The following is a 12,785-nucleotide window of genomic DNA, read 5'->3' on the forward strand; positions in this document are numbered from 1 at the left end:
CAATGCTCCTGTAGGAAAACCCAGTTTGCTGCATTTCTTTAAAGCTACTAAACACAGGCAGTCTGCATTTTTATCAAAACGTGACCACTGCTGACTCATGGTAGCTCATGATGGATGTTAGGGAAGAGTTCTGCCTTTGACCAAATCTACCCCACGTTACACAGCAATCCACTTTACTTGAGATGAAAGAGGAAGCAGACAGGAAAAAATTCACCCTCTGAAAAGTGCTGGTGGTTATGTCTTCAGGAGGAAGAAAGGAAGCTGTGCTTTTCCTTTGAAGGAAAGATACTTTCCCTAAGTACAGAGACTACCTAAACTAAGAAGCAAACTGTTTCTAGGGAGCATTTGTTCATCCTGCAGCCTAGTTTTACTGTGTGCAATTAAAATGAATATTTAAAATCTAGATTAGAAATCTGTCACTTCATTAGCTGTCTCCGGAGTGACACTGGCAAACAGCAGGGTGGGAGGAAGGGAGCCCAGCGGGGAGCAGGTGGAAGAGCCAGGCAGGATTTGGACTGTCACTGGCAGGTGAGAAACAGCTACCAGAGGGTGAACATGAGAAACTTCTGAGAGGTCAAACTATCCCATATGTGGATAAAATCTGGTGTATTAGATGAGTGTCCCAGTGCACTTTGAAACAGAGAAAGAAGGTACAGTGAAAAATACTCATTTTTAAGGCCCTGAGCTAATTAGAGCCCAGCAGGAAGGAAACTTTTCAAGCTAGTCAGAGCAAACCATCATGATCATATTCCTTTTGCTTTGATTTGTTTTACCTAAGCAAGAGCAAAAGCAGAAAACTGAGAAAACTGTGGGCTATTCTCCTCTTTTTTGGAAACTGGGGTTCAAGTAAAGACATAGACAACAAACTCCCTGCTGGGCTGGATCCAGCAATGGAAAGAGGCCTGGCATCCGATGTAGGGAGGATTTTGCAAATGGAAAGGGATCACTGAGAACAAAGCAGGCCTGTTTATTTCATTTCTCCAGTAAACTCTTTTTTGCTGAATTTTATTTCCCAACACAACTGTTGGCCAAGAGGCAGCCAACCCTGTTCCACACCAGCACAGCCTTCCACTGACGTAACAGCTAAAGGGAACCACATTTTTAGAGGCAACAACATTTCCACTGGCGTTGCTGCTGCTGACTTACTACCAAAGGCTTTTCCAAGTGACAGTCTGGGATTTATCACCTTCCCCAGCTCGGGAAGTCATTTTCACCTGGAACCTGTTGAACTCAGCAGGCCAGGCTGACAGCACGGGTTACAGGCTATTGGAACCCAACTGCTAGTGGAAAAGTAAATATTTCATCTAGATCACTGCCCTTGTATAAAAACAAATTATTATTTGGTAAATGGCACTTACAAACCTAATGTTTCCTGCGCTGATGTATATTGGGAGGCTGCACAATGGGGACTTGTACTGTCCCCGTGTTTTGGGTCACTGGGTGCACCAGGCTGTTGCCAGCAAAGCCAGTGGAGTATGAAATCAGAACCCTTGTGGCAGGAAGTAGATGCAAGATTTGCCAAATCATTACGGCCCAGCTACTTAACACAGCCCTGGCTTACTCAGCAGAGTAAGCCTTCAAAAAGAAAGGCAGAGCTGGCAAGGCTACAAAGCTATTGATTAAACGAAAATTGTGTTTCTAAATGGCTGTCCTTCACCTGTTTGGTGCAGTTGTATTATGTTAAGTAAAGCTGTACAAGATGCTCAAAAACAAAGAAATTAGAGGGACTGCAAGGGAATGTTGCTTCCCTAGGGGTTACACAGAGATCCTTCACAAAGCAGAGAGTAAAACCATAGAAACCCTTGCCCAGAACTAATGTTTGCCACAAGAGTGCAGAAAGCAACAGGACATGGACATTCCCACGCCCAGTTCCAATGTTATTACATGCCAGTACTGTAAATAAACTATCAAGTTTGGATGGTACAAAGGTGAAGCAGATAATCATGATAGAGGGAAGGTACCCTGCCACCATGCCAGGATTAGCAGGTTCAGTAAATGCACCTGGAAATATCTTGAAGCTTTACATAAAACTAAAAAAACCACACCCAAACCCAGGCCTATTATCCAGAGCACATGATACTACCAAACCTCCCCATTTCTCCTCCCCAATCTTCCTTTTCTCTGTGTGATTTCCATACATAATTTTCCTCTTTTTTAGAATTTTTCTCTGTGTGATCCCACTGCCATTGCAAAAACAACCTGCCGAAACAAGGTTAATACCACAGGGATATTCTATTTCTGGGACTCAAATTAACTTGCTCAGGTATCCAATGCTGTCTTACAGTGGGCCAACACACCTTCTGTTTAGTGTTGCTCCACCACCACCTCCTCCCCAGGTCAAACCATCCATGCTGGCAGAAGTCTCCATTGATTTTTTTTTTTTTTTTTTTTTTAATATGTTTAAACAAGTCTTTGACCTCTGCTTCCTTTTGACTGACTTACGACATGGTTTTCAGAAAGTTACTATCAAGCTACAAAGGTACATGATAATAATTTGTTCTATCTAAAACAGACTCCTCAGTGTGTTACCAGAAGTGGAAGAAGCATCTCCTGAAATTTTAGGATATACCTATTCTTTCTCAGGACCAGAACCTGTAATTAAATAACTGCTTTTGGTTAGACACTCTGATGTACAGACACATATGATCAAATAGGCAATGTTCCATTATGTCCTTTGGAGTTGTACAGAGAAGGGCAACTTAACTGTGAAAATGTGCTTGCAATTATCTGTGGAAGAAGAATGAAACCTGGGAGGAGGGGAGCATGAAAAGGGAGCCTGGGAACACAGAGAGAGAGAGACATTCCTCAACAGATTTACAACACAAATGGCAGAAAATAAAATTAGCAACTCCAGGGTGGGTACGGACCGATGCCAGCATTTTTGGCCAGCCTCAGGGTATGTCTACACAGCAGCCAGTCACTCCCAGTATTCCTGAGACTGCAATATACTGGAACAGCTACATCCTCCTGTTAATTTAAAGTGGGGATTCTGGCACCAGGAGAATAGAGCTGGGGCAGGCACTGCCTGAATCCAATTCTCCGGCTACTCAGGAAGTCCTGGTGCAGCAAAGTCATTAATACCTGAGCTTGCTAGAATAAAGCTTGCATGGGATTGCTTCTGGCTCCAGTGCACCTTGGGATCCAAGTGACCTTGATTTTCCACCACTCCAAATGCAGAGATGTGAGTTCTGACACACAGCATGGTCAGAAGGGCCACACAGGGTTTATGGAGGCACAGAGGGAACCACAGCTCCCCAACACAAGGCAGAATCTACACTCAAAATGCCAGCAGTGCCACTGGAGAGGTTTATCCAGCCACTGGGCAGATCCTGTCAGCCACAGGCTACATCCCTGAGCCATCCCTAACTGGATATTACCCTATCCAGTAATATCCAAGAGTTCTCTCTTACAGTAAAACATTAATTCACAGGAGTGAATAAGATGCCTGTGGGCATGTGTTAAAGAAAAGTCTTTAACTACATGCTGAAATCCTACCCTGTGAATAGAAGTTTGGCCTCATTTGCAGTACAGAGGGAACAGAGTTATAACTGAAGTTGTTTGGATAAAGTTGCCTGAAATTGAGACTTTGGTGCTCCTGCATGTTTGATTCTACAACTTAAGTAATGTTGGTTTTCATACCTTTTGGGAGGTAAGAAGTAACCTGGGGACACACTGGTGTATTTCTGCAATAGCAACAAAGAAAAATGTTCCACAGAAATTCAGGTCAGGCAGAACCTGCCTGATAAATGTGGAACTAACTCAGAGAAACACAGAAAAGAAAAAGAAGCTCCAGTGAGAGCTTTTTTTTAAAAAAAGGGTTAAAGTCAGCCAGGACAGAAACTACACTCAGCTGCCTCCACTGGTAAAGCCCTGAGTTCAAGGGTTAGACTCTTCTGAGCTGCTCTAAAAAAGTCAGAGGGTTGTTGGCATTTTTTCTTTTAAAACAGCTTCTCAGATCCCACATCCTGCACCTAAATGTTATAACCCCAGGATAAAAGGAGAGAATTTTTAGCAGAGGTCCCTCCATTTCTCCGTGGTTTCCAGAACCACTGCCCTTGCCCCACCACCATGAATTTGGCTGTTTGGAATCATGGGACAGGCTGTTCCAGAAAAAGAAACAGGGTTCTATCAGCACAGTGTGCACTCTGCAGCATTACCTGTGTGCAAGATCTGTCACATTTACTGGGGTGATCCTCAGCTTCCACATGGAACTTTTCATTTTTAAAACACATTATGACCAATTCTTTATAAACTGTGGGGCAGGGGAGAAGTGGGACAATTTCCTGCTTGGTTCTCAGGAATTAAACTTCAATAGCTGCACAACAGTGACTGGGCTTTGCTGGTGTAAGTTGTTACAGGGCATCATTCTGCACCTTTGGGATCAGCTCAGGGACATTCCTCCTCAGCCTGCAATGTTTTCACATTCTGGTACATCTGCATGAATCTCTCTGCTGGGTGCTGAACTACACAGATCAGGGAGGCCAAGTTTATTCACAAGTCCATCAGCAAAAATATCAGGCCACAAAGGGCATATCCAGAGTGCTTTTCCCTTACCTGCAACACCACGAGGCTTGAGACATAGCACAAAGGCCATACTTCATCATGCAGCAAATAATTATGCACCCTGAAGTAATTTTAACCAAGCTACAGCTATTAATATCTAACATCTAAAGCAAATAATCACACTGGAGAGAAACCTGCTGGTTCCAAACCCTTCTCTTGTCTGATTCCAAGCCCTGAGCTGTTCGATTTGTGCATCACGGGCTTTTTACCTTTGGACTTGTTTTTGTCCTCATCTGTTTCAGCTTCAAGTTTGAGGCCATTCGTTTTCAGGCTGCTGGCAAGAGCCAGCTCCTTGCTCATTGTCAGTTGATTTTAATTCCCTTTCCTAAGGGCATCTGCCCCATTGTGGCTCCCAGCCACACCGCCTCCGGCTATTCTCTCCCCATCCAGGCAGTGCCAGGTTCTGTTGGCTCATGAATGGGAATCTTCCCTCCTCACCCAAGCCTGCCCCTGTCCCACAACAGGAAAACTGAGGCTGTTGAAAAAAACAGGAATGGCAACAAAGCTGGCATTGTTGTCCTGAAAAACCACTGGCTGCAGCCCACCCTGCTTCGTTCGGGATAACGGATATACGGATGAATCCCAGCTTTTGTTTCAAAAACTTATTTGACTTTTTCTTTGGAAAAGGACTTGAAAATCGTAACAAAGTCACTGCTGTAGGCGAAGAGAACTAGGAGGGGGGGAATTGGCACTATTTTTCTTCAAGTCGGTTGTTCAGGGTGGTCTTCAGGGTGTGAATCTCAGATCAGCCTCACACTGGTGGAGTTCATGGAGGAGGAGGGAAGCACCAGTCAGCATCCTGGTGACAAAAGTAGGGCATTTTTAAGCTTTTATGGATGGACTTGCCCTGAAAATCTGAGGAAAGATGAGAGTAAGAAATGCTCAGTGTTCATATTTTGTTTATGATATGAAGACCTCAGACTTGTACATTTTAAGACTTCAGTGACCACTGTGATCCCTGGGTCTTCCCTTCTGTGTAGGTCAGGACTCCACCCAGCAAATCCTGGATAAAATCCAACAAACTGTGGTTACACTCAAGTGTGCTGTTTCCAAAGACATCCACTATTGACCCAGCTGACTGAAGGAACAAGACTTGCTCAGGGTCCTGTCTTGTCTGGGAAAAAGTTTATGATTTGCAGCCTCAATACACATTCACTCAGCTCCCTGCCTGTAACCTTTTTTTAATAGCAAGATTCTTCTCCTGGATCCGGTGCAGAAAAAACTGTGTCTAAATACAGATGGATGCTCCCTCTGTGTCCATGGCCCAAAATTATCAGTACAGACTTGAAGATTTAAATACAAAAATCACGTCACTCACCCCATCATCAAGCAAAAACTCCACAGGTTAAACCTGAAGATGAACTTTCATCCTTCAACTTTCATAGGACCTATTTCATCCTAATGGACCTATTTAATGGTGTATCTGTGTTTTCACAGTGCAGCTGTCCGGAATGGTGTATTTTGCAGTCAGTCCAAATGACATTAGTGGCAGATTAGGAATCTGACACATCAATTAGTAATCCATTCACTTTTTCCAAAGTCCACATCAGAAACTATCTGTGAATGCCAAACTGGGCTTGTGATCTCCACAGACATTTGTTAGTCTTAAGGAAAGAATAATAAATCTCAGCTTTTCTACACTCATAAGGAAATAAGACTTCAATAAAGCTCAAAATTATGGCTCTCCAAAATTTATATTTTTGCCAATGTGGATGTAGTTTTGATTGGATTTTGTTTTAAATTAAGAAACTTGCACCTAGTTTTCCTTGGTTTTCATTTTTAAAGCCCGTCAGCTATTCTTTGTGTTCATGTCTGCAATGGGTTTCCTTACATTTCACTCAAAACCTCTGAGTTCGTAAGTAAAGTCTGCAAAGAATTCTTCTATTTGCACAAGACATGCTGAAACAGGATTGCTCAGAGCATCTTACTGCAGTTCAACACCAGAAGGCCTGACACCTTGTACGGTCAATGAAAAGATTCCTGCTGGCCTCCAGAAAGGCACCATTCAACTGGCCAGAGGTTGAGATGAGCAGCCAGGCCACTGGTGGGTGACCGCACAGTGGGATGATTGTAATACTCAGGTTGGGGGGAGACAGACATGGCATTTCCCCCCCCCCCCGTTTTGATTTGGCAACACTGGGGGTTGATTCTGCTGGAGGCAAGGCAGAGGGGGAAGAAGGGTTTGCCCCAATGTGTGACAGAGAATTGCAACTCCTTGTGAAACAGGATAACCTGGAACATGTCCCCAGACACCTGTGGCAGCAGAATCCTCCCAACAGCTTCTACAACCTTCAGCTGGAGCCTTCCTGGCTCCTGTGCCCTCCAAGAACAGCATTACCCAGATACCTTGGGTCCCTAAGCTGGCCCTTACAGACCCCCACACCCCTTCAGTTCTCCTGAAATAGTTTACCAAGATGAAGGCAAAGAAAGAAAACTGGCAGAGGAAAGACATTATGGTCTTACCAGCAAAACTGCCCTCAGAAAAGGAAATGGAATTCGCAATTTTCTGCACAGATGGGGAGCTGTATCCAAGGGCATTACATCCCCTATTTATGATGGGGATTTTTTTTGCAAAGCATTATTAGAAAGAAGCTTGTCAGCTCTGCTGAGAAACTTGGCAAACACCAGGGCAGACCAGTCTCACTCTTTCACACAGCTGGATTTTTTGCAGCTCAAGTATTTTTCCCTCTTGCTCTTGGCCCATCCAAAGATGAGTGCTGAATTTTCCTTAGCATTACCCACAGGTTAGTTTGTTATTAAATTTAGGCTCAGTTTAACATCTTGGCATGTAATTTAAATAAAACCAAAGCCAAATGTCCTTTTCTGCTGCAACCACCCTCAGTTTGGCTCAGCTGCCTTTGGTGTCACTGGAGGGTGAACAGGAGATTCATTTTTGGTAGGTAACCTAAATACCCTCCATGCAACTTTGAAATACATTGCCATAAAGCAATTATTTGTCATGGAATGAGATTGGCCAGAACCTCAACATGCTCCATTGGCTCTGACTTAGCTGTGAAATACTTCTTACTGTAGGAAAGGAAGATACACCAGACACATGAGCTGTAGGAAGGGTGCAGACAAAACTCAGGCACAACTTCTTACGACAGGAACAAAGATGGGATTTCCTTCTGAGGCTGAAGGAAGGAGTGCTTGAAAATCCCACAGGCACAGTCCTGTCCCCTGTATAACTTTGTTCCTGGTCTAATTCTGTACCTTCCACAGTCTGTGACACTGCAACCAAAGTGATGTCAATGGATAGGGGAAAAAGCTCATAAGGATTATGAGTAAGTGCTTGTGACACTGGGTCCAGAGAGCAGGGAATGTGGAGCTGACCTTTGGTTAACTCATTATCTGCACTAAGAGGATGCAGCTGACTCTTCCAGTCAATTTTGTTTTCTTCTGCCCACAGGATATTTATAGGCAGCTTTTAATAGCCTCCAAAGTCACCTGCAGAAAGTACCCAGTAATCTCCTTGTGCAAATTTCTGTCTGACTAGGACTTATCATGTTCTTTCCTGCTTTTTCTAGTGTGTTCAAAGTGTGTTACTTAAATCAAGTTATAGGATTTCTTTCTGTTGATCAAGTAATTCTGCTTAAGGGCATTTCCAAAATACTGATGTTTACCCTTTCAGTCACAGCAGATTACTTCACATGCAGAGATGAAACCACTACCAAGCTATTTAACTATTAAAGTCCTTGACACAGACACCTGAACTTCAGAGAAAACTTGGCAAGTTTAAAGATTTTGAAGCAGATGTTAGTTTTGTGGACCTATTCTACACAGTAAAGAAAAGCAGAATTTGTCTCTATTACTGTCCCTCATTTAAGAGAATGAAGCCTCTTCGTGCTACTCAGAATCAGAACAGAGAGCTGAAAACAGGGGAAGATCGACTAGAAAGATTTATGTCTGCTAAAACGGGTATTTACATAAGCCTCCTGAAAATTAAGTTATGTATCAATGTGCTGCACTTATGAAATCGTAACAAACACGCCACACTAGTAATTGCACTTGTCTGGCCTTAAAGGAAAGTATCCTACAGTGGCATAAGTAAAGAAGGAAACAGAAGGACAAGTTCTTACTTGTGCCCAAGTTCATGTGCAATTGTGAATGCCAGATTGAGACCGTTGTCTTCAGCAAGAACACACTTTCTCTTGGCACTGCAGACACCTCCTAGGTAAGCAATTCCTGCAACAAAACCACAGAGAATGTTCCCATCAAAACCAGTGAAACAGCTCATTCATTTAAAACATACAGCAGTAACACCCAAAGTGATGAAAAATGCAACCAGAATGAAAAATATTAGAGCAGTTTCCATACAAAATCATCTGAGTAGTTTCTTCATCATCCTAGTGGAGAATCAGTCCAGAGTTTTGTCAGACAGGAAATAAGTAAAACACACTCACTTTCACTACTTTCATTGGAAAATGTATTTCACTGTCTCAAAAATATATTTCACTGACCCAAAAATTCATCTAAACTTGTCTACTAATACCCTCTACTACAGCATTAGAAGATGCAGTGAAGGAGCCTGAACAAGCAATTAAATGGACCTCTCCTGATTTTCAGACTAAAGTCAGGGAGAAGAAATAAAACAATAAAGCAGAGACTGAAAAAAAATCTTACGTTTTCCCTTATTTTAATGCTTAAAAGAAAGCAAGAGCATCAGAGCCAGGAGAGCTGGCAAAGCGCTGATGGTGAGTCACAAAGCCAATGTAGGTGGCACAAGTCTCCTATGACTGAGTGGAATTCAGGATTTGATCCATGCACAGTATTCTCCTGTTTGTGTGGGCACCACGAACAGTTTGATGCTGAGGCCAAAAAGGAATTCAAAAGTTACAGCATGAAGCCTCTGCTATGGAAAAACAATAGCCCTCATCTGCCCTTCATGCAGCCAGACTGTCCCCTGCTGAAAGTGCCACCGCACTTGGGAATGCTGTGATGGCATCACAGGCCAGCTCAGGATATCACAGTGTACATACCTACTTGTATTTGTATTTACCAGCACTAAGGAAAGCATTTCCTCACTGCAGTACCATTTCCATGGAGGGATAGCTGCATGGAGCTGCCTCTAAGGAGCAGACCATGACCATGCAATGGAGTCATGATACCGGTTTTTCTTTTTTTTCCTCTCAGAGTTGACAAAGCTGTATTTATCAAGGTGCAAATGTAAAACTTTAGACCTGGAAGAAGTCCAGCTCTGTTTTTATGAGTTTTGACAACAATAAGGATGTGGATATTTGTTGCTAGCCAGGGGTGTTCTGGATGGAATGAAGGGATGGGCAACAGCATTTTACTTCAGCATCTGCAGCAAAGAGTGAAGGCAGAAGTCAGGCACTAGCACTTGCTTACTTTAAAAATGCTGACCATGAAAGGGCAGATTCATATCACACACACAAAAAAAAAAAGAGATCAAGATTTAAAATCAATGGCCATAAAAGGCTGGATTTCAGCACTTTTCTTGGACTGACTTGCATTTTACATGCAGAATAGTCCAAAGGATGTCAAAGAATTGCTCAGGAAGTAACAACCTTCTTTGAGAAAGATTTTTGAGATTGCAAACTCAGTCCACACCTGATGGCCCAATGAACGTGCCTCTTTTTGGTTAAACAGAAGCAAAAATCGAGTATTTGGGTCAGCTGAAAGACACTTCTATGGAATAGGGAGAGATATTTTGGTTCCCTTTCAGCAGTTTTCAGGCAGCAATGACCAGAGCAGGATTTTTACCACAAGTGTTTTATTCTTACTACTAAACCTGATTATTCCACCTTTATCTTCCATTAACCTGTGCCAATATCTCTCTCAGTTGTATCTGACACACGAGGTTTTAACTGAGGAGCAACAGTTGCAGTTCAGGCTCAAGGGTCAATCAGGCAAGTCAATTTTGCTTGAAAGTATTCATGCCAAATTCCTCTTGAGAGATTTCATAAAATGAGGCTGGGTCTACGTTTACCATCATGGAGATGGAAGGGGGCAACATTCCCATTTTTGGGAGGTGTGGCGCAGCAAAACAGTCTAGAATTCTGCCAATATATTAAAATATGTCAAATACCAATTAAAATGTCAAGTACATTATCCCAAATAATAATTCTTCTGAAGTCTTTGTTTAGTGGCTCTAATCCCCACTGAACCTGGCAATGTATATCCACATCATTATTTGGCTTTTGCTCTGTGCTAAAACCCTCATCATTCAAAAGTGGAAAACTAATGATTAAGGACTTGTACATCCACCAGTGGTCAAAGAAGTAGTGACTGTGGCTCAGTTACAGACTCTTAGTCATCTATTTTTATTAGCTATTTTCAGTGCTTAATGTGAATCCTGTGTGGCCTTTTTATAATATCTGCAAAGATCAATCAAAAAAAATGTAGCCATTTAAAATTAGTTTATTATTACAGAAATGGACTGGGCAGAGAAACTCATAATCCTGGAAGAGCAGAAACCTTTGGAGTACATGGAATGAACTCGGTAAGAAGTCCAGCTCATGAACTGCTGAGTGCTTATTAATAAGAGTCATTCTGGAGCAGCAAGCCAGTTATAACAAATTGGTATCACATTTTAAGCCTGAAAAAGCTTGCCTTAAAAATGTTTTTGAAACACTTATTTTCTATTGAACTATTTCCTAAGATTATAATTTTCTTTTGGACCAATACATTTTAGCATTAATTCCTTTCATCAGAATATCAACAACAAATAAATTATTGATCTGCAAACATTCTCCAGTTCTTTAGTAAATATATCTGAACCATTAACATAAATGCAACTTTTTTGTAACCCAGTACAATGATCCACATAACTGATAGGCGGAGAAAAATACACCTTTAACCAACAACAATAGTAGCACAATGCATTAACATGATTTATTTCTTCATTGGGATGAATGGAAACTGTTGTTTGCCTCTTAAACTTCCAGATTTTTATCTAAGCCTTTCAAGTCTGCAGAACTGGAATAAAAACTTCACGAACTCAGACACATTTGTGAAAATCCTGGCGTGACGTGGCTCTACCAGGCTGGGAAGAATATAAGAGGAAATGCTTTTATTTGGTAATTTTGCTTCTGGCCCTGTCTGTGAGACAGGTGTGTGTGTGTGAAAATGAAAAATAGGGAAGGAAGCTGAACTGGAATTTTTGTTCGTTTATTTTTTAAAAAAACCCCACACTTCTCATGTACCTCTGCAAATATACAGACAGTGGCTTTCTTTAGGGGAAAAACTCCTTATCTGTCAGATACACTGTCAGCAATTACCACAAATCTATTTTTAATATACAAAAAAGGTCAAGCAGGAGCATCAGTGGAAGAGGGAAAGGAGAGCCAATTACTATTTTTACTATTACCAAGCACGAGGGTTTTTTCCTTTCTCTCCTGAGAAATTACATAATTACAGCCCATAACTTCTGTGCTTGGGCTTGAACACGCAGAGCTATCTGCACTTCTACGGCAAACCCTGGGACACAGGCAACTGTGTAAACTCACATTTATCCAAAAACTTGTCATACATAAACAGTTTGCAGCTGTTTGCCTTCCTGCCAGCTAATGAGCCCTCCACCAGCAGTATCTCCAAGGGGAATGATCCCATCTATCCCACCAGCCCGGTGAGGCATGAGGATATTACACACTTGCCACATGGATGGCCAAAGCTGGGAGAAGACAAGTCCTGGTGCTTGGGTTCCCTTTTTGTCCTACTCCAAACACCTGGGGCTTCCTCCTGACAGGCTCTGGAGCATTCACTCAGCAAGTGGTTTGTCCAGGTACTCCAGCTTTCAACTCTTTAATGTCTTGTTTTCATTGCACTCCTAATACTTTAATCTCTTCTTTTGCCAACCACCTCTGGATACAGAACTTTTACTTGATTAAAACTTGGCTTGCTCTCCTCCTGCTCAATGTATTTGCTGTTGGGAAGGGAGCCAAACTCCAAGTCCTGAAGTCTGCTTGGCACAGACAGAGACTCCCTGCATATCCACATGCTCAGAGCAAACCTCCCATTCCCCATCATTACTAGTTTGGTGTTGAGCTGATGTTTTTCTCATTCTCCCACGATTTTCGATTTGTGCAGCTCACACATTGCCATCAATTACATTCCTGTAGCCTCTCTTAACATCCTACACAAGTAAAATCAGGAAACCCTGAAGTGATTCATGCTCTGCCTTTCCATTCAATGGCTATGATATGTTTGACAGAGATGCCCTGCCTGTATTTACACATCAAGTCAGTCACCAAGGGAATCTT

At 42.3% G+C, this 12,785-nt stretch overlaps 1 protein-coding gene across 2 annotated transcripts in view; it reads right to left on the reverse strand.

The window, feature by feature from the left end:
• ADAMTS17 (ADAM metallopeptidase with thrombospondin type 1 motif 17) overlaps window positions 1-12,785 on the reverse strand; it is a 157,345-nt gene that overhangs the window by 88,637 nt on the left and 55,923 nt on the right. For both annotated transcript variants that reach the window (XM_039557847.1, XM_039557846.1), the window contains exon 8: window positions 8,643-8,748. In XM_039557847.1, the coding sequence (XP_039413781.1) occupies window positions 8,643-8,748 (106 nt within the window). The remainder of the gene's footprint in view (window positions 1-8,642; window positions 8,749-12,785) is intronic.

Source organism: Corvus cornix, chromosome 10, assembly GCF_000738735.6.
Source record: "Corvus cornix cornix isolate S_Up_H32 chromosome 10, ASM73873v5, whole genome shotgun sequence".
In the NCBI taxonomy this organism is placed as follows: domain Eukaryota; kingdom Metazoa; phylum Chordata; class Aves; order Passeriformes; family Corvidae; genus Corvus; species Corvus cornix.